Source organism: Meleagris gallopavo, chromosome 10 (assembly GCF_905368555.1).
Source record: "Meleagris gallopavo chromosome 10, MGAL_WU_HG_1.1, whole genome shotgun sequence".
In the NCBI taxonomy this organism is placed as follows: domain Eukaryota; kingdom Metazoa; phylum Chordata; class Aves; order Galliformes; family Phasianidae; genus Meleagris; species Meleagris gallopavo.
In genome coordinates, this window is record NC_139413.1 from 14611268 (window position 1) to 14634753 (window position 23486).

Sequence of the window (23486 nt, forward strand, 5' to 3'; positions counted from 1 at the left end):
TTAAAGAGGCACAAAACTAGCAAATCATGTTGTTTTACATTGCTGAGAACATAGTGACTGGCATTTCCACAGACCTCCACTATAGTTAGTTTTCATCCTTGCACACTTTTCAAATACTAATTATGTTTGCTGCTTTGCGAAGCATTTTGACAATAGCACTTGTTCTGCAACATGGAAATATGCAAGAATTAATGAGAAAGAGAAAGGAAGTTTATTTCATTAAGGAATATTTATATATAAGTCTTATAAACAATAGAAATATCTGTTATATGATATACAGTAGCATTTTCTAAAGCAACATTAAGTAATACATTCACCTGGGCTTTTTAATAGCATGCCCACAAGTGCTTTAGACTAATACCTCACTGTGTTAAGCACCATGCACATCATAACCACCCACCAGCAAGTAATACTTCCCAGACACATCCCAATAGCTTTGCTGGGCACTAGATACTGACTACAATTCTTCCAAGACACTTCCCCATTACTTTGAGAAATTAGTCCTTCCTCCTTTCACAGGAGTAGACTTACTGATTTTGAATCTTCCTTGCCATAACTTCAAGAGTTAAAATTCAGTTTTTCCTTCCTAAAGTATTAGATTTAGATGCTGTTTGCATGTACAAGCCATCTACTTGAAAGCATTTTAGTCAGCTCCTGCTTAGCAAAGAACACTAATGTACAGATGTGATAAAAATAGATTGAGTTATTAGAGGTTGGACACAGAACAGATATATTCACATAAATGGAAGAACATAAGGAAGCAAGATGACAAATGTAACACTTCATTTACTAAACATGCTAAATTGAGTTAATGCCTAAACCCCTTCAGAGGCCAATCCAGCCCCAGAGTGAACTGCTACTGCATCTCCATCACCTGTAAGTCCTGGCAGCAGAGAAAGGAGATGAACACCTCATGTAATGCCAGGATGGTGACTTCTTCAGACAGGAATTCTAGTGACATTACCATATCCTACAAGCAGACAGCACTGTAGTAGGACTTAGTTTTCCCAATCAGTTAAGTACCATTCCTCCTCCGTTGCCAGTCTGCATTAGCTATCAACTCCATCATGACAGCAAGTAAGCTGCAGTTTCTGCATCTCAACTGAAAGTCACCGTCTGAGACACACAAGCTACTGCCAATTATCTCCACTAGGAATTAAACAGCATGCTGTATTAACAGCCAGATTGCAACTAGTTTGATGCTAGCTCAAAAACTTGCAAATCTTTTCACCGTGTCTCCTCAGCTACAATACACATACACAGAGCAACTGATGTGCAGAGCTGGAATTGCCTTAGTCTATTGCTGTGAGAAAAATGGGATCATTTTTGTACCTTAGTTCTCAACTAGATATATATTTCCCCACAGCGTGTGTAGGTTATCAGCATAGTATAGAGCTCAACACCAGATTAAAACATACTGTGGCATTCAAAGGACTCACCTAACAAGGCTAAATAAGATGACAGCTTAGTCAATTACTGATCCACAGAAGGATCCAGAGTTCCATAAAATCCTTGATATAAAGTATAGGATTGCACACACTGCCTTCTGCTTTCAGGATTTGGGGCCATGTTACTACTAGAATATACTTCAGCTGCTCTTATATTGTTTTCTATAATCCCAACATTTATTGAGATAGAAAGTGAATAGGGAAAGATTCATTTGGAGAGGATCACAGAGAGAACTTCAGCTCACATTCAAAAAATGGAAAGTCAGTGCAGAAATACCAATGAAGTCTGGCAGCATGATGTAAATATACTGGCAAAAATGTCATTAGAAATACAATGATCTGACTTCATGAGAATCTTTGATTTGATTGATTGCCTTACTTTACTAACATTACCAGGAACCTTTTTTTTTTTTTTTTTAAACCAGCTCATAAAAAAATCCACTGGTAATGTTAGTAAAGTAAGGCAACCAATCTCATTTAAGCTGTTGTTCCAGTTTTCTACAGATCCAGGTATTTAATTTCATCACCAAGGCACAGTACTGTAAAACTGACAAGGGAGGCTGCTTTAAAAGATCCAAAATCAGCACTTGAACAAGTAATATTTGCACAATGATTTTTTTCCTTCTGTTCAAAAAACAGAAGGAAAAACAGTTTCCCACAAAGAAAACTATTAGGCAAGAGAAATGAGATTCTCAAGCTCACAGTATAAGCAGCACTTGAAACACATGCATGATTTAATACAAACAGCATTATTTTTAGCAGTTTAACTGTGTGACAGCCGTAAAGGATAAGCTGGGAAGAGAATCATCACTTTCCCCACATCTCCCAGTACAATTCCAGACTGCATTCCACTTTTACTCAGTTCCTAAGAACTGAAGCAGAAGACATGTAGTTTGCAGAACTATTAAGATGCAAACTTGTTCTGGGCTTGGAGGAGAAGCTCCTAGAAACATGAGAACATTTCTTTGAAATGGAGCAGCGTTCATTTGCCACTGCTGTTTTTCTCTTTCATACTCTCCTAAAGACACACCTGCTAGCATATAGATAACTGGAAGCAGATTTTCTGAGCTTCATATTCAATACCACATTTCATATGGGAAATAAAAAACAGTTCATAGAATTGTAATGCAAAAAAAATTTATTATTTTTTTTTTTTAAAAAGCATTCAAGATACGGAAGGTCACAATACAAGGGTCAACAACACTGAAACAACTTGAAAAGCTTTTTTTGATTGAAAGCAATTATTAGATACAAAGACTAAATGCCAGCACTGCTTATTGTACAAGGCTTATAATAGTGTATTTATACTGATTCCCCGAAAACCTCAGTTTGAAGAAATATTAAATATTAAGGTCATGATTGAAATGTATGAAATTTAGAGTTGTTTTTGTCTCCATTTCTGATCACTATAATTGTGCTTAATGGTACAAAATATGTCATAAAGGCACTGTGGATTGAAAACAAGGCTGGAGATTCTAGCCATTAAACTCTGGTCTTTCTCTGGATGTCTTGTAAACACTCAAGCATACAGTAAAAAAAAATCTAATCTTACTTTAGTGGTTCAGAATGAAAAAAGCCTGAACAAAAAAAAATGCAACTTAAACTGTAAAACACGTGCATACTCATGCATTTCTTACTGTTTCAAAGGACTGGAGGTCATACAGTTTAGAAATAAAGTACCGTTCAAAGCTTATGCTAGTTTTGTCATAGTGAAATAGAAATGCACACTGATACCATCATTCATCTGTCTGTTGCATTGATAAAGGAGATCCACTACTAAAAAGTTGACGGTATTAGACAAAGCCATATCACACCTATTTAACTTTCAACACAGCTTTCTCATTTCAAAAAAGCATTGAAGAAAACACTTAACACTTGCTTCATCTTTTTTTTTTTTTTTTTTTAATTACTAGGCTGCAAGCCTTGCTTGTCAAATTCTGCCACAAAGCATTCTCCAGTGTTAAGTTACAAAGTCCTGACAGGGATCCACTGCAATTATTAACAAAACTCCAGCCACAGGGGTGCATATCAGAGTACTCCATTTAAATCTTATTTACCATGACCAGCACAACTGACCTGTTTGTGAACCACATCAATACCTATGAACTATTATGCAACTCAAAATCAGATGTAAATAGAGTTTGAGAAAGCTGCATATGGATGCTATGAAAGATTATTCCAGCTGTACTGATCTGCACATGAATACAACTAATCAGCTTACACTAAACATCTCTAGAACTACATAAAACATAAGTTACAATGCATTGGCTCCCTGAGAAAAAGTGTTCTAACTACAGAAGTCTTTGGAACACTATCAGTACAGTGAATAAAGACACCTCTTGCACTGCTACTACAGGCATATCTCCTGCTTTCACACTGATCAGATTTGCTTATATTTTCAAAACAGACCTTATTCTCCATGTAAGTAACACTGAAATGGGAAGAGATGACTAGAAGCACCCTAGTACTAAAATTGGCTTATCTGTGATTATATTTACAAACTAGAATGCATAGTTAGCACACTTGATGAAAATGCAGTAGTTAAGAGCACAGTTTACCTTATCGATTTTACTGTAACAGATTATGTTTTCAAGAACTTCAAGATACTGCAAGAAGTTTTCAAGTCTGAGGGTTTTGAAAAGCATACTCCTCCCCCCCCCCCAACATTCCCACCAGAGGGAGAACTTTTAAAGTGAACACGATAAATGTCCGCAGAGTTAGTCTTCAAACACAAAATAGTGCACAGCAGAAGAATGAATTAAGTCAGGAACCATTTTATTTCCATCCAGTGTTGCAATTAGTAAGGATGGCATATGAACTCATTTCATCACTGTAATTTATGAAATTATTCCACTCCTAGAAGAGACAAGGTTTGTAACTCATTTTTCCTTCTCAAATACTTAAGTATGTGATTATTTGGTTTGTTCTGTGTCTTTCAGTCCTAAACCTCTTTCATTCTCTTCCCAGTCACTAAAATATCATAACTGGGCATAGAGAAGAAGCACTGAGGCAGTCAGTAAATGAGAGGCTATTGAAAAATATTAAACAGCAACATACATTACATTTAACACTTGGGATGCTCACAACATACAGAAGACAGCACAAAATTATAAAGTTGTTTGCCAACTTTATGATCAGTACTGTAAAATTTGATTAGTACACATGCACAACACTTACTCTAGATTGTCCTGATTTGTCCAAATTTCGAGGCAATGTTTTATTTTGTACTTACTACCTTTAAGACAAAATATTGAAACTGGTTTCAGGTATTTTTGTCCAACTGCTTTACTAGCAAGATTTAAATGGCATCTTCCATAGTTATAGAATTAACAGTACTTGTCAAAAACCTTCAAAAATTAAGGTACCGTGAAAAAGATTTTCAGTATATCCCATGCAATTGAACCGCTCCAAAAGTTTAAATTTTTTATTTAGCATTCTAAATTAGTGAAGACTTCGCATTTAGAAACTAATTCCAGACAGTTCTTAGGCCTCATGTAGCAGGAGATGAAACTGTTTAAAATTATCACTACCAACAGAAAAAAAATTCCTCATAGGAAATAAAGTATATACAAACTCACGATAGCCAGGCAATGAACTCTTCCATTCCAGTATGTTAGCATTTATCAAATTATTTCAACCAGTAGAATCCAACCAGCAATTCATATTTCAGACTTTCTAAATACATGATTACCTGTCTAAGGCTTTATTTAAGTTTGTTTTTCTTTCCCAATACAATCAACTCTGTTCAATGCATTTAAGACTAATCTGTAAACTGCTATTCTCTCCATCTATACAGATCTTTAGAGAGTATTAAGCAAGAAGGCTTACAGGATGCACTGATGCAGAGTTTTAGTTCAAGCTTAGCACTTATCTGAGCTGGTCTGCAAGCGATCTCTTACACGAGGTGGAAGTGTTTTTAACAACCTTTCTTCTACAATTAGACTATTCCGTTTTAGGAACTGACATTCTTCCAGTTCAGCAGGAAGTGATTCAAGATAGTTTCCAATGAGCTCTAAGTGAACAAGATTCAGTAGGTGGCCCACAAGAGGGGACAAATTCATCAGACTGTTATTTCCCAGAAGAAGAAATTGCAGCTTTTTGCACTGAAACAATCTATCAGGCAACATTTCAATCTAGAAAGAAGAGAGAAGAGAAAAATATACATTAAAATTTGTTAACACTGCTGCATATTCTCATATTTCCCAATTTTTTTTTTTTTAGGATAAGCAAGCTCTTTGTTTATGGAAGGATACAGAAAGGGATAACTATTGTTTTATCATTAGGTGAGAAAGTGCCTGAGAACACCTCAGTGTTTTCATATACCTGCTTTGTTATGAAGATGCTTAGCTACAGGCAGAAGTCAAAGCAGAAGCACAGCAGGGGAGAGCATGTGTGTGCACACTCAAGTGTGTTCAAATGCATGCAGGTGGCAGGGGTGAATAAATAGACCACTATTTCCTAAGAATCATTTAATGAAGCAGATTCTGTGGAGAGACATTAGCAGCTCCAGTGTTGTCAAGCCTGTAGAAGCAGTTAACCATACAGCATAGTGGTAATTAGTCCCAATCCATGTTATTGACATTAATATCTAAAACCAATCTCACCAGTGAAAACAATTCTAAACTTGAAGAGAAGTCTTAAATCAAACCTGGACCCTACAATAATGAGCCAGTCAGCTTAACATTGCTGATGAGGTTACCAGGCATAATTATTTTCCCCATCCCAGCCAGGCAGCTCTGCTGCTCATAAACCAGCTGTTGATTTGCCAAGCTTTCACTGTGACAAAACAATGTAAAAATGCCACACTGCCAATTTCCATTAAAATGCTACATAGAATAGACAATTGTAAGGAACAACAGGCACATTTTAGCATCTACCTGGCATGTACTACCCTGGATTATGGGTCAGACTCCTTAAGCCACTACAAGACCAGAATGGTACTTATTCAGTACTAAACAAGCTTTGACAACAACACAAAGTTCTAGCAATTGGACGAGTACCACCTACTTTTACCTTCTGAGTTTATTTTAACCATGTACAACAAAAAAAATCACTTTCAATCAGGAACTGCCACAGAAGGAATGTGAAGTCAATATACAATTAAAAAATATATTTTTTTAAGAAGTAATTTAAAGTTCTACTTACATGGTTTTTAGTCAAAGCCAAGTACTGTAGGTTGCTCAGATAACCGATTTCTTCAGGGATGGAGGTTAGCTTATTATAGCTAAGATCCAAATATTGTAACTTTTTGCAAAGAAACAGCTGCAATGGAACATCTTTAATATTATTGTAATTTAGATACAATTGTTCCAGGTTTGATAACGCACCAATTTGCACTGGGATATATGAAATGCTGTTGTGCCACAACTTTAAGCAAGACAAGTTCTTAAGATGTTGAAAGCTAATGATTTCTTCCACTGTTCTGAGATTATTTTCTCTTAAGTCAATTTCATGCAAGTTGTTTAGGGTAAAAATGGAATGAGGAATGCGCTCTAGATCACAGCAGATTAATTCCAAGGTTCTCAAATTCACAAGTTTCTTCAAGTTATTTAGCACTATGAGTTTATTCCCCTCGTTGTTGATAGATAAGTGTTGCAAAGAGGGCAGAAGATCTGTAACCACTTGAGGTATGCGAGAAAGGTTGTTTTTTAAGTGAATTGATCTCAGATTTTTCAGCCCCTGAAAGCTTTCATTGTAAATGGAGTTGTGATGATCGAGCATGAAATATCCCGTTAAGCACAGTTCTTTGAGGTTTTTCAGATGAAATACCCAAAATGGAATTCTTCCCATCTCACTAGATTTCAGACGCAATGTTTTCAGATTTTCTTCCAAAAAGCTCACTGCTGGATAATCCATAGTTATTGATGAATGATAAACATTGAGATCCTTGAGATTGACTAGCTGGGTCACAGCTGAAGGAAGTTTCGCTTCAGGAATAAGTTCCAAGGTTAGAACTTCTATTTCTGTCAGTTCAAAGACACTGTCTGGAAGACCACTTAACATGAAAAGGTGAAGTTCAACCTTGTCCTGGGAATTTCTTACTAGCTTATTTTTCAGTTTTTCCACTGACCATTCATTGTTCAGATTTATCTGTTTCAGTTTGTTTTCACTCAAATCAGACAAGAATATTGAAAATCGCTGGGAATAAAGAGGATCATACTGGTCTGCCAAGTGGAGAATAAATGCAAAGTCATTCTTTACATCAGGTATATCGCTGTAATTACTTTTCTCTCTCAACTTCTCAAAAGAATATTGCTTAAGTGAGCTTCTTAACATCCACCACAAGCTATACGTACAAGTTAAGCCATAGAAGATCACTAAAACAACATAAAATGAAGCCAAAACTTTAAAAATTTCTGCTAGCGAATAAACGCACTGGTACCTTTTGTAGCCTGTAAAGGCTTGTACATTAACTGTGCAATCAATTTCAAGTTTAATAAAGGATAAATAATAGGGAACATAAATAATTATTATTACAAACACAATGACTTTGACTATGATCTGTTTCATATACACTCTGTATATGACATCCTTCTCTTCAACGTGCACTCTGAATTTCTTCACTTTTTCAAATATAGCCTTAGCTTGTTCTCCTTCTTTTTTGTCAAGAACACTTGAAGAATTTTCTCTTCCGGTTGTTTCCAGGCCAGGTTGTGTATATGGCAGGGACTGTCTGCTGGCACCTACATCTACTGAACTCCCAGGAGATGAAATCACTGCTTTTGATTTGGCAACTGGCAACTTCCTCACAGACTGCTCAGCAACTGTTTCTGAGAGGGCACGTGTTGTCCATGGAGAATCAAAACACTTCTGAAGAATTGCTACAAAGTGCTCAAGCCTGGAACTTGTACTAGGATAGTAAAGCCAGAAATTACTGCAAGCTGCAAAAATAAAGGTATGCAGAAGCACTAGGTATGGAAAAAATTTGGCAAACCAATGAAGCTGTCTCTCATAGCATACTGCATCAATATAGGAATACTGCTGCCGATGGAGATCATTCTGGATTTTAAGTGGGATGATTATTTGTGCAGTAGAGCTAGCAGACATGTTAAGGTTGGTTTTAATTAAATCCCAAGGCACGGCACAATGATTGTCAAATTCTAGCTTGCAAGGAAGACAACACAACACTCTGGTTTGAGTAAGCTGGAGTGCCCCAGCAAGCACAGCAACTAGCAGCATTATCATGGTGAGGTAATACCAGAAGACATCCCACCATGGTTTTAGTATGTGGTAGGATGACTGAGCATCTGCTAAGAATTTGAGTTCTGTTAGCGTGATCATGACTTTCACCTGTGAGAGAACAGTAGCTGGTAGAGGAAAAAAAGAGACATCCTTAGAATTGTTAAAAACCATTTCTCTGTATTAAATGCTTGAAGCTTATGACTGTTTTCATGACTTGTGCATGTAACACAACATTGGTTTAGCACCCACAGTATAGCAAAAGGATCTAAGAACTTCTGGCACTTAACCCTAGCCATGATCTCATTTTATTTTCTAGTGAAAGTTACTCAAAATGCAAAAAACTTGAAGAAACTACCAAAAGAAGTCAGGGTGTTTTGATAAAACATTTGGGTATTGGTCAAGTAAAGGAAATAAGCAGGTAGGAGTTAAAGTAGTACCTGAGATATTACTAGCAATCCTTCTGTTTAAGTTATTTCACTTATAAAAATTAAAAAAAATATATCAAAGCAATATTGTAAAAATCACTATTCTTGTAATTTGTTATTTTATACTGGATTGAATAATTTCTCCCAATTAGTAAAGGAATAAAAAACCCACCTCAAAATAGCAGTTTTACATTACGTATCTTATATATAACTCCCAGACTTATTCCACCACAACATTTATGCATACTAATGAAAGTGTCGCTTTCTAACACAAATTGTCTGTTACTGTCATACATCCATGCATAAGCATGTGCATGCTATCTACATAAAACAGACACATTTAACCCCTGGCAGGGTAGCCTTGATTCATACTTACTTCATTTAAGAGAATAAAATACACAGCACCTCTCAGTCAGGAGGTCTACACCTTTTAAAATTTCTTGGACATGCCATCTTTACATTTGTCTTCATTCTGGATGAAAAAGCATCAAGTATTCTTTATTTAGACAAAGCCATTAAAATACAGGGCAAACATTTCAGCTTTCATCACAACTTCTGCCTTACTGCAAGCATCAAGATCTGTTAAGCTCTGCATTGCTACAGCTACATTAATGGAACAGAGCATGCTCAGGCAAGATAATCTAGAATGTAAAGTCAAAGTCTCACACAATCACAAGAAGAATGAGAAAAGCCTACAGCTACCACTATTTCACTGGGAAATAATTTTTAAACAAATAACTGCAAGAAAATAAAAAAAGCCACACAAAACTTCAAGAAATAAAGTTCAGTCATTTTTCATATGCCAAGGTTTGGCAAAAAGGTAGGTTTCTCAGAAACAAAGGTCTTTACTTACTGAAACAAACTAATCAAACAAACATCCAGTGCCAGTAACAATACCACAGGCACTACCAGTTTCTTACTATAAATCTGTTAGGCAGTACAGATAACAACAAATGGTGGTATACTGTATTTTTCTTAATGTATTCTAAATGCAATTTTCAATTCCAATAAACAGAGCTGACTAGTGGCTACAACAACACAAATAGCAGGTCTAAAGTAAAACCACATTCTTATCCTACATTCTCATTTGAAGGGAGAAGAACGGCCAAAACCAAATTAATCCTTGTTTTGACAAGACTATTTAAGAAAACGCAGAAACTTACCAGGCCCACTCAAGGGAAAGCAGCTGAAGGAGGACAGGATGGTAATAATATGCCCCTGAAGAGAAATAAGGTATCATCAGATTAACATACCTTTGGATCCCAGTAAATGAGTATTACAACAACAGTTCACAACTTTTAAAGAGCTAAGATTCAATAAGCAAAAGCTCTAGGTATAACAGTTGAAGATACCATCTCTGTAAAATATTTAGTCACCAACCGAGTTACTTCTCCTGAAGCAGAGATGAAGTAACACTCCTTTGTCATTGCTGACTGTTAAAAAGCTATTTCAGCTAAAATATTTTTGTATTTATAGTTAACAATTCTCATGCTGATTCATCCTAAACAGCTGGAAGCATTAATTTCTTCATTCACTCCAGCTCAACTTGCAAAAACATCTGCAAGCATCTTTAAGTTATTTTTTTTTTTACATACATGTAACAAAGAAAACATCTGGAAAAGTCAAGATCACAGAATTAGATAAAACAGTGTGAAAAGTCAAATTTCCATGAGAATAGGAGTACTTTTTCTGGAGAAGAGGTGGATCTTATCAGGGGGCAGGGCAGATAACATTTTAAGAAATTGCTTTTACAATTAAGCACTTACTGGAAAAAATTACAAGAAATACAATTTCATGCATACATATTATTTGATACAAAGAAAACTCTCTTGGTAACAAACCCATTTTAGGGAATATGATAGACTCTTGTTTAGTACTAGTTACAAAATTCAGGATATGATGAAACAATTGAGTCATACTACTGTCATTAACACTGGTTAATGTTTTTGGTTTGTTATTCTTTTAAAGGTACTTTTAGAAAAATAGAAAATTGAACTTATTAAAAATGTACTTGAGTATAAGCGTAAACCCAAATATCTTCTTCAAGGGTCAGTCTCAAACTGCGTTCTTGGTCTACTTACACACTACTTTAGAACACCGTGTGTAAGTAGACCAAGAACGCAGTTTGAGTGTAATATAAGTGTGAATTATTAATGATAATTTTGCTCAAGACAGCTTTCTTTCAGATCCCATTTGCGCACCAAGAGTGACAAATGGAATAATGTTGGAGTGTAATGGGTCTGATGATTCTCATCTCCAGCAGCTTTCAACCCATATCAAAGCCATAAAAGCTTTTCAAAGTAGCCAAATTCAATTGGCACTCTTTCTCAGAAGATGAGACATAGAAAAATAGCCCCAGGCTACGTGATGACTTCAGGAGTTACCCCAGACTAGAACCATGCCCCAAGCCATAAAGACAAAGCAATCACATTCACTAATATCTACGCAATTTTTAATTACTTCATATTTACAAATTTAATAAAGAGAAACAAATCTGGAACAGGAATGAAGCTATCATTTTGAAAAATGTCTATTACCACCAGAAATGTCTTCTCCCAAAAAGGTTTCTTAGTGTTATATTACCCTGTAATTGGGTTACTGCTTACATAATTTTAGACACAGTCATGGACAACTTTTCTTCTCCCCCAAACAAAAATGGACTCCAAAAGCCAATATCTGACAGGAGGTTTCATGTTTAAACAATTTAAAAAAAAACAGTGCAGCCTTAAGTATTTGACTGTTGTTTCTGACACTGAGTTAATAAAAATAGATTTATAAAATGAAAGCATACTTCAAGAGGTATCACAGAGACCCGAAGATAAACCCTCATGAATATTCTCGAAGGAAAATCAGAACAACCCACACCCATCCATACCCATCACCTAAAACATTTGGTTAAAACTTCCCCTTCTATTGGCATGCCACCAACTCCTCCTTCAAGTGACCATAATCAAGAAAAAGCTCAGGTACTGGGAAAGTTCTGGGGCAGCTCTGACTTCACGAAGAATGAGATCACTATGGAGATTTTAGAGACGCTTTAACGATTCAGACACCTGCAGCTTCTTTCAATTTCAGCTTTCTGTTGACAAGGGATCTCAACTCAAGCATTATGTTTGATATGTGGCCTTCCAGAACATGTACTTTGACCACCTGTGTGCACATGAAAACTTAGTTTTAGGACCTGTTAGATGGGGATTGTAGTTTTGTATTCCACTGAACATAAACATGCAAACAAGATTAGAGAAAGCTTCTTTCCAGTTCCTTCTGAAGAGGTCACGAGTGATGACTGAATTTATACAAGCGATTATCCTTTTGTATTCAAACTGAGCTCGAAGGCATTCCCAAACTCCTCAAAAAGCATTCCAGAAGCACAGGATGTTCAAGCCTAGAATAACAACAGTGTTATATTTTCCATGTCAACCTTTCAAACCATTAAATACCTACAGATCTTTCATTCAAAGATCTTAACCACAACCATAGACAATCTCAACCATGTGTATGGATTAACTAGTTCCTTAACACTCCTGTGAACAGGACAGTACTGCTGAACATAACATGTGGAACAGTCTTATGCTGCTTGAGAAACAATCCTTTCTCTCTAGAGAAAGCTGCTTACATAAGGCTATTAGGTCCATTCATTTCTGGAAGAAAATGCAATCACATTTTTAGTATAAAATTTAGGAAATCAGGTTATGCTTCCATTTTTACTTCATATAAGTTACCCTCCTCCTCAGTTACTGCTTCAGGTAACTGTACAGCACATGAGCTGATACAAAAGCTTTGCAGAATTCAGCAACTACTATCCAGCAGTACCACTACCATTCTTGTGGCAAGCTGGGAAACTAGATTAGCAAACAACTTGGCAAGGATACTGTGAATAGTTCTCCCAACTACACAGAAAATTGAACGTTATTATGTTCAACATAGGTAGCCTCTGAGCAGCTGAAAAAAAAAGTTATCCTGAAGACAGCTTCTCCTAAACACAGCAGCAGTCTTGATTTTTACTACTTCCTTCTTCTGGTACACTTAATACAAGCATGATACTTTATCTTGTAGTCTAATCTAAATTAGGAGTAAGCTTTATTCTAATTTGATTTACTTTACAAACAAAAGACTCATTACTGAAATTTAAGTAGGACTAGGTACGTCGTACTGTGCATTTCCAAGCTATACTGCAGCACTGCAAAAAAGACCATTATCTTCCTCAATCCATATGGTGTTCTCCTTAAATGCCACAAATAAGCAAAGATTAAATCAGTTCTCCTTAAACAAGACCAGTAAAGGAATAGTCTGTGGTAGTAAAATATGTCACTGGTCAAAAACTTGCCAGGAGACTGGTTTATCTTCAATCATTCTGGTTGCTCAGGTAGTTCAAATTATAGACTTGTGGGCAACAACAATGAGCCACTGAGTCTCTGAGCTCTGCCTAAATGCTTCAAATTACTTGAGCTTAATTCTCGAGGATGAGTGGTAGGAAGAAACCAAGTTAAATATTTTGAGGTTTAAATGTGATTATGAAACTATTGCAAAGCTACAGGATATGTACATTTAGAAAAAAAATCAGTGCATTTAATTTCATAGTGGTCTTGGCTGGAGAGCAATTTTAAATACAAACTCAAATTCAGATGTTCACGTTTCAGCTTTAATAGTAGCACATACTCAGATATCAAGACAAGTTCAAGATGTCACCTCAGCATCTGGAAGACAGACTGCCCTCTAGCTAAAAAAGGTATGCTCCTAGGAAAGCCTGATTTAGTAAGAAACATCTAGGCATACATGATAAAAACAGAAATGCAATTCCCAGCTTCAGTCCAAGCTCAAAACCAAACAGCAGATGAGAGAAGCAACCTACACAAAAATCACTGCAAAATAAAGCTAAGAAAAAAACTGCAAGTTGAGAGACACATTTCTGGATGGTATGTTAAAGCTGAATGGGCAAGCCACCTGACAGTAAGAAAACTAAAGTAAAATGAAGTACACCAGCTTTATCTGTTTTACAAGTCACTGCATCAATGCAACTGATCTTTTTGAAAGCAAGTTTTCTGCATTCTGGGCAGGTATTAATTCACAGTGATGTTTTACCACCACAGTGCTTTCCAAGGTCCCTACCAAACCAAGCAGAATCCAGACTGAATCAGTTCTGATGTACTTTTCTAGTAGTGAGCAACAATTTGTACAGCTTTAGTGGACCAGCACTACTTGCAAACTCAGATGTATATTTAAAAAATACATGTTAATTCTATATCAGGCAGGGATACAAATATCATAGAGGAAGGATTTCCACTTTACAGATAAGTATTATAAGCATTGAGGCCTCACTTTTCCTTAAGGACACATTAATGTAAATTTTCAGCCAAATTGTATGCAGTCACTTTGCTAGACTATGGATTTATTTTCCACTCATGTTTGCAGCCTTTTAATTCTTCTAAACTACAAATATATTAATTTGCATCTTTTATTAAGCTTATTAGCATCTAAAATATTGATTGCCATCAATACGAAATAAGCAGAGCTTTGTTGCATTGGTTGTACAAAGAACTCAAAAGGTAAATTCACATTTTGTTCCTCCCTAGCATTTAAGTAACAATTTGACCAACTTATTTAATATGTATTTCGCAGGGAAAGCTTTCTCCACTAAGTGTTTTCTTTTTAAATTGCATTAGTTTCCATTTCTTCAAACACTTGTACACTCCATGTGCTCTCCATTAAAAGGGAATTTTAAATAGTGTACCAAAACTTCACATAGATACTACAATCTTAAAACGGTCAGCTACTTAAAGCTCTACTATCAATAGTCTGCTTGATGACTCCTCAAGAAACACAGCAAAACCCATTCAAGTATGAAAAGTATGAAAAGCTTTTTTTTTTTAATGGGAGTATAAACAAGATGTACCTCTGCAGACTGCCAGACCATTGAACACCAAGGAGCTCTGGATCCAGTCAGGCTCATTAGCAGGCCCAGACCTGCTATGCCAAACATCCAAGGTGCCCTTCAGCCTGCACCATGCTGATCTCTTGGCCACAGGGTAAGCTTAGCTAGCTCATGGTAACAGAGTCCACAGGCAGCTCCCACTTGGTGCTGGCAATTACACCATCTGCACGTCCTTGTCTTTATCAAGAGCTGCAGCAAGCAAGTTCTCCTCTGAACATCCTTCCTGTTTGGCCATGGATATTCTGCATAGTCATTTTCTTGTAAGAAAATTCTGTAACAGCTGGAATGGTTGAAATGAGGTAATATCATTTGATGCTACATAACTTGGAGTTTTCAGCTTCCAGTGGGATGTAAGATTATCTATACCACTTTCTTTTGAGTGCTAGCTCTGATAGAAAGCATTTTAAATGATACTTCACAGAGTCTAAGCAAGTAAGCTAAAGAAACCTGGCTTCCTAGAATAGGAAAAAGATGAGTGAGAATACCAGAGGTGGAGAGGAGAGAACAGAACAGCATGGGAAACACATCTGCCTCCTCAGGAGAGACACAGTTCATCAGTGCTCAGCTAATGCTTATCCAAACCAGGCCAGGAGGAGATGATTGTATGTTGTCAAACATATCTGCCTATACATGCCACGGAAGATGTAAGGCAAATAGCACAGACTACACTCAAGTTATGCCTAAGATGTAAGAATAGCCCCTCCTTTGTTGTTCCCCCATGTTCCACTTAAATTTTGAAATCAGTACAGCAATGCTGAAAAGAGAAATTGTGTCAAAACTACAAACAGTCCTTAATTCCAGGTTCCAAAGAAATCTTCAGGCAAGTTTAAAGCAGTATGAAGTCTCCTTGGCTCTTCATCCTAAGCAAGATCATACCAAAAGCAATCCCAGCATGTCTAGACTGAGATTGATGTCTGTGGCATGCTGTACATTTTATGACTTTCTCAGAAAGCACCATACTCAACAGCACACTAAGTCTTTCATCCCAGTACCAACATGATTAGTACTGAGTCAGACCTCTTCCAGCCACATTAAATTAGATTTCCAAGCTCACTTTTAGTGCCTTTTTATTCTCACAACTACATTCTTTGGTCTTCCTCATGCTGAGAAATATGAATACATAACCATAAAACAATGGTATCAGCACTATCCCTTCAGCATTCTAAAGGAAATCTCAAGAGTATCTACTTAATTCTGCATACCAAGATAAGCACTACAATAGAAAATTAATTTTTATCCTCTTAGTTTCCAGAAGAGAGACATTCTCATGATGTCCATTACTGTGCTGCTATGCTCAGGACATCAAAAAGCAAAGCATACTAAGAAAACACTAGAGAATATTCATTACTTAAATTCTACAAGGTTTCTCTACCAGGAGATTTTTAATTATTGTACAGATTATCATCTTCAGTCTTTGTGAGCAGTAAAAGTACAAGAGAGGCCAGCTGCACAAAAGTTGACCATTTACCTAAATATCATCTTCCCTCTGTGAGAAGGCAGGGAATTGCACATAGATGCTCTTCCATTTTCAGTACACTTTTCAATAAACTGATTCTCAGTAAAATCATAAGCAGCAAAGATCCTAGACATAGTTAAGATGATTCCTGTAACCTCACTAGAAACAGTCTGGAATAAGGAAATATCTCAGAATCATTTGAGTCAGAAGGAACCTTTAAAGATCTATAGTCCAACTCCCTTGCAATAAAGAGGGACACCTACAATTCCATCAGGTTGCACAGAGACCAGCCCACAAGTCCAGCCTGCCCCTGAATGTCTCTAAGGACAACTGTCTGGACAACTAGCATTTCACTTGTTCCAAAAGTGGGGAACCTTGGAGTATGTGTACACACCTGAACCAGCTCTGAATTAGCTGTCCAACTAGCATGAGCAGCACTGCTGATCCAGCAGAACAAAGTGCACTACGAAGTCTACTCAAGAAGTCAGGTAAGCACAAGGTAAGTTTCGCAGTCCTCAAAGATATCACACTGTTACAACAAAGCAGTACTGTAATCTAACACCACATGTACTGATGTGTTAACTAGAGCATGTTCATATTCTCATTTGGTACTATTAGATAAAGGGCCTATAAGGACTTCAGCAACACTGAGCTGAGATCAAGATGGAGGTGGACAACACCCTGTATATGGTAGGAAATCTTACCAGCTTTGCTAAAAGCAGAGTAGTGAAATTCAATGTATTTATATATTCAGAATCTCCATTCTACATTATTTTCCTAGATCACAAGTGCTTTCTCATACAGTATCTACACACAGCCCTTTTAACAGGGCTGTTTACCTCTGATTAAACTTGCATAGAGCTGCTCGGCATCTTATTTCTGTTTCAAGTTTTTCAACTGTAAAATCATAGTGCAATTTCTCAAATTCTTTATGAAATATTTAAATGTGGTATACTACTAGATAATCCAGGGATTCTGGACTGTACAATAGCTTCTGTTAGGTTCTGACAGAGCTGGAAGCGCACATGGTATTACTACTTCCAGTAGGGTCAAACAGCTATCTTTGTTATCATCTTTGCCTGATCCCAGAAATCATTTTATATTGATTCTAGTCATAATAGAGCATAATTTTGATTTCCCTGAAATGAAAGTGGAATAAGTTTTATTAACACTCCAGCAGGAAGCATGCTGTGAATAGTCATCCCTACCTCCCATCATGTTTCTTTTACTTACTGTTATGTACTTGTAAATTGGACAAAGCACCCAACTACACTTTTTCTTTTAATAAAATTAAAGGATTGAAGGACTCATTTCCACATTGCATGTACTGTGCAACATTACATTTTCTGAAAACACACATCCACATGCAAGCATGACAGTTAAAAGCAATACTAACCTTATCTACCAGAAGCATCTTCTAGAACAATACTGTTTCAGAACAAAGTACAAGTGATCAGGATTGAATGCTACAGTAAACCAGCAGTAATCCTGCTTTGATAACTGAGCAAAGTTAGCTTAGTACTTAAATTTACTCTTTATACTTTGCATCAAAATCCAACCATGCTGTGCAGCCCTTCATGCTCCAAAACCTCTTTATGATCAGATAGTCTGAAAAGACCTAGAAAGTGGCAAGCTCTTTTTCTTCCATGCAGCTTTACTATCAGAACAAAAACCACTTTTCAGTATGAAGCAAAATGCAATAACTTCAAGTCAAGGTTTTTACCATCACTTGAGTCAGTAAGAGCTCTGAAGTAAAAAAAAACTCCAGCCCCCTAGAGAACGAAAGAACGAAATAATAGTTCCCAGCAAAGCAGGCACCGCTCAACAACTCCAGTTCAGTAAAGCACTTGAAGTGAGACAGGATATGCCAAATTAGCAAAGCTTTGGTGCTTTCCTGACTGAGTCAATGTCATTGCAAAGTTAGTATTTAAGCAACGTTAATGTTTAATAAAAGACATTCACTCAGAACAGTTTTTCTGCATTGCAAAGGCACTGACAAAGTAATAATAACTTTCACACTTCCATTTGTTGAGTTATGAGTCAAAGATAACTACCCTTGTTAATAATTTAACTATGTTGTGAAAACAGACAGTTACAGTTAAAGTTTTCAAGTGCCCCTTTCTTTAAATACATCAGATTGCACTATAGCATTCATAGGAAACAATTAGGTTAAAGAAAAATACATTAGCATTACAGACCAAATTTGTACTTCAAATTCCAGCTCAGTAGATGTATACATTTGCATGAAGAACTTCATCTACAACATCTGGATAAGTATCTGAAATCCTGAACTGCTCAGAGAACAACAATATTTTCCCCAGAAAACTAAGGCAGTAAGGTCTGGGCCATCAAGGGTTACATTTCCTGGGTTTTTGAATAAGAGCTTTAAAATCGATGACACCCATTAAGCCTGACTGAACTACAGGGCCATAGCTTTGCAGCTGTTATGCCACAGAACTGAAGCTTAGCTTCCATATGAAACTAAAACCATAATTCAGACAAGTAACTCCCAAACAAGTAAACAGCATTTGTAACACGACAATCCAAAACAATGTCCTAAGCTTATGAACAGAAGCAACAAAAGCAGATTGCTTTATTACCATATTCTTTATTGATACCACTAGATTCCTTATTGGCATTTTCAGTTTCTTCTGCTTCTTACAATGAGCTAAACCCTCAACTTATGTTTGTAAAAACTCCATTCCCATTTACAGTAACAGAACATGCAGAGCACGTGAGCACTACTGATGAGAACATGGACACAACTGGATTCTGGGTGTGTGAACATGGTATTCTGAAACCAAATGGCAAGAGCAAGACTTAAATGGAAAACACTCCACTATGAGTTCTTTCCACAATCCTCTTCCAACTGTTGAAAAGCCCCCAAACTCTCTCTGGTGTACGCTGGAGGAGAGCATGCCTGTATTACACCCCAGTCGCATTTGCAATAGCTTTGTTCTTTCTTCTCAGTGTACTACCACACCAGAAATCCATCTTCTCACACTAGTAAGTTTTAACTAATGCAGAAAACTACTGATATGTATTCTGAAACTCTAGTTCAGTACTGAATTACAATTTGATTACAACTAGAATCTGAATCCAACTGATAGTATACTACTTTTATACAGCTTTTGGGGAAAAGAACAAAAAAGCCCAAGTATAACTGTAACAAAACAAAGTTTGCATAAGACTGCTACTGGAACACATACACAATACAGTGCATACAAGTGTGCCATTTAGTTATCAGTAACTTCAGATCATGTGACTCATAACAAGCTTTCTGACATTAATGAGACTGACCACCCACATGGTGATGGCAGGGAGAACAAAATGAAGGCCACAGCTTCTCAGCTGCTTTTAGCAGCTACCACAGAGCACAGTTACAAACTTGTGATGTGTGGCTCTGCACTCACCCCACACATAATGTAAACCTTTATTAGACAGGGCATACCATAACTTGTCACCAGTTAAGAAGAATCGAGCAAATAATTTGTGAACTAGCAAGCTAAGAAAAACGCTTCTGTTCCTAAGGTAACATATAATCTATCCTACTTAAGCATTAACAATACAGCAATGTTAAACACTCAAACGTTAATACTACTTCACATTCTCTGCCCTTGTACATTGCTACTCCGGTTAGACAGACAAATTATCCCTAACCTCCTAAAAAAGAGCTGTAAGAGCAACTGGCACAGTAACACTATTTGCAGGACAACAGCTGAACAGCTGCTACAAGGATGCCTACAGGAACAACAAATAGAGCACAACAGGTTAGTGCAGAGGATACAGATAGCAGCGTGAAACAGACAACGGGGACCAGGATAAAGCATGCTCTATCCCCTTAGGCACATTAAATACTCATTTCTAATCCTAGCTGAGTAAAGCTTTATGGCTTTAGCAGTAGGTATTGTACATTGTAGTAGCATTACTGGAGCCACAGCCTCCTTCACTACTTCTAAGGGGAACACAAGGTTTCCTTCCTTCTTCCCTCCCCTTCATTCATGAAATCCACTAAAAATACTTCTTTGGCAGTGATATACTTACTCAGTGAGGCTCATATCATAATGCTGAATTACTGATGGATGCCTCTTCAGCATTACCACTCCTTGTCTAAAATCTACTCAATGTGCTTTCACCAACTTCAGAGAGCAGTTGTATTAGTAACTGAAAAGAAACAAAAGGCAATTTTCTTTTTCTCCCCGACCAGAATCCCATCTTCCTAAAAAAGTGTAAGAACAGAAAAATCAGACTAGAAACTTGTTTCTCAGGAGTGCAAGGGAATAAACATGCAAATTTTCATGAATTACACATCCTACTGAAATTGAAAGTAGGTAACTGTGTAAAATATATGCTAGAACTCAGGTTTTGTTTGCTAGTTACAACAAAGCATTTTAGTATACAAGGGAAAACGCTTCAGAGAATCAGTACCCAGTCCTGGCTGCTGGCTCTATGCTGCAACCCCTCTCTTCCTGCCACATCCCTTGTGCCGGTTAGCACTGCACTCTACAGAGGGAAAGCACAGTGCAGGGGGACTCCACCATCCTCCTGCCAAGCTCAGTGGCACAAGGTGAAAGAAGCACACACCGCACACATAAACAACACAGCAAGTTTTACGAGCAATAACCTATAGAACTGTAACCCTTAAGCCTTTGGAGCACCTCCTTAAACGTTTAAGGACTCGCACCAATATCTGTGACCAAATGCCCTCGGTGCTGAGAAGGTACAGAAGGGAGATCTTTAAGACACTGGGAAGCAGCCAGTGCCTCACCTTATCGCTCCAGCAAATTGATGAGGAAAGCAGAGAGCCAACAGAACTTGGAGCATCAATGCTCGAAATCACAAATGACCATACAGCTCTCACCTTGTTCAAGCACTACCTAGAAAGTACTTTAAATGTCCACATTAGGCATCAGTTCAAACACAGTTACCCGACCAGCATCACTAATGACAACCTCCGTATAAAGTCAAGCTTCAGGGAAAGCAGCTTCAGTGCTTTCCTTGCTCTATGAAAACGGCTGATGGCAGTGCTCACCACAAAGTCCTAATTGGAGCCAGAGAGCTGCCTCAGTTCTACCACAGAGCAGATCAGCACGAAGTCAGCCTCGCACCACCAAACCCACCTGGTCCGAGGACAAACAAAAGCTACAGTGCAAGGACACGGGAGGAGCGCGCCGCCAGGACGGGAATGGAAGCACCGGGTGAGGAAGAAGGGACCGGGCAGCCCGGCGCAGGGCGCGGGCGGCCCCGCACGGCCAGGCCTCAGCTCCGAGCCGCCCGAGGGCGGGCGGCAGCCCCGCGGGCACAGGTGACGCCGCACCGGGGCGAAAAAGGGGAAGCGGCGGTCGACCCGCGTCCGGCGGTCACCCGAGGACACGTGCGGCCGCCGTTACGCAAAGCGGAGCAGCGCTCTCCTCCCGGCCCCACCCGCGGCGGGGCGGCCCCCAAGGCAGGCACGGGCGGGCGCCCTGATCCCCGGGGCCGGTCCGCACCCAACCCGACGGCCCGCGGAGCGGGCAGGTGAGCGCCGCCGCAGCGCGCGGCCGAGGAAGGGCGGCAGCCTCGAGGGCCTCGCGGGCCCCATCCCCGCGGGCGGGCGGTACGCGAGCCGCGCGCTCTCCCACGGGGCTGCACGACGCCCTCGGTGGCTTCGCTCCGTCTCGCTCTTCCCGCCCGGTGAGGACGCGGCGCTGCCGGAGACGGCCGCCCCCGCTTACCTGTCTGCAGCGCCTCACCCGCCCTCCTCCTGCCCGGCGCGGTCCGCACGGCAGGGCGCCCCGTCCGCGCGGCAACCCGCAGCGCGGCGCGAGGCACCGGCTCCAACCGGCGCTTCTCGGCTCCGGCCCCGCCCCGCCGTCACGTTACCGCTCGCGCCAGCCAATGGGGCGCGTGCGGCGGAACCGCTGACGAGCCGCGGGGCGGGGAGGTGGCTCCGGCGGACAAAAGCGCCGCCGCGCCCGGCCCGCCCCTCGCCGCGCACCTGCGGCCCGCCCGGTACGGGGGACCCCGCCCAGGTCCCCCTCGCGCCGCGCCCGTCGTGCGGTCGGGGCTGCGTCGGCCGCACGGGGCGGAAGCGGCCTGGGAGCGATGAGAGGCCCGTCTCGAGGCTCGGTTGGAGCCGGGGAGGTGGCGCGGAGGCTGCCGCTCCCCCAGCGTTCAGATAACGGAGGAGGTAAAAGTGGGAGGTGAAAGAGGTGAGAAAACAACCGTCGCCGGCCGCGATCATTAAAACAAATAAAAAAAATGAATGCGTGCACAAAGCGAGCTTGAGCTTCCCCACCTCTGCACGCGTTGCAGAGCTGCAGCTCCGTTGTTGCGGTCAGGCACACCCAGTGAGCGCCCTCCTTTATGAAAGGGGCAGCTGAAAGCCGCCGCGCTGCAAGGCCCTAATGCACCTATTCAACTTCAGTCAAAAACAGATAACATTAAAAAAGCCACAAGCACACACAACACTTCAAAAACCACCAGAAGTTCATTTGACTTTCCTGCTTCCTCTTTCTCCAGCTGTCAGGTGATTCCCTCCCTCAATCATGTCTACAAAGGCTGCTTCTCCTGGGCTAAATGCATGAAGCCCAGAAGAAAAACTGGAGTTCTGCCTCGATTCCTACAAATAGCTGGGACAAATGGGTTGTTTCTACCTCCTCTTAGTTATGCATACAAACAGCTCAATATACTCAAGTAATTCTCCTGCGATATTTGCATTCTCACCAACTGCACTGCAAATATCTATTCAAAATCCTAGTTACAACATAATTATGTTCCTTACATTCTGGTATAAAATGTTTGCCATTTGTCTTATCATCAGCTTCATATCAAAAGATCTGTTTTCAAAACAATCCTTTTCCTCACATCTGCACAGAACTCCCCTCATTTAGACAGCATTGGCACAAATCTTAGTGAAAATAATAATTTCCAAACCATATTGAGCACACGTGTAGGTACTACTATTAGTTTCAGCTTTTAAAAGGGCTATTAAAGTATAACATACTTCCACGCAAAAATGCTTTGGAACTCAAACATCGCCATTGAGTCCAAAGTGAAACTAG

The 23486-nt window shown here is 39.2% G+C and overlaps 1 protein-coding gene across 6 annotated transcripts in view; it reads right to left on the reverse strand.

The window, feature by feature from the left end:
* Positions 1-2568: 2568 nt before the first annotated feature.
* Positions 2569-23486, reverse strand: part of LRRC8B (leucine rich repeat containing 8 VRAC subunit B) — a 29867-nt gene continuing 8949 nt past the window's right edge. For 3 of the 6 annotated variants that reach the window (XM_085231053.1, XM_085231052.1, XM_085231051.1), the window contains 4 exons: positions 10219-10273; positions 9432-9527; positions 6594-8755; positions 2569-5581 (listed from right to left, as the gene is read on the reverse strand). In XM_085231053.1, the coding sequence (XP_085087179.1) occupies positions 5309-5581; positions 6594-8729 (2409 nt within the window). In that variant the 5' untranslated portion in view covers positions 8730-8755; positions 9432-9527; positions 10219-10273 and the 3' untranslated portion in view covers positions 2569-5308. The other 3 variants (XM_085231054.1, XM_085231050.1, XM_019618650.3) reach the window with 3 other exon arrangements.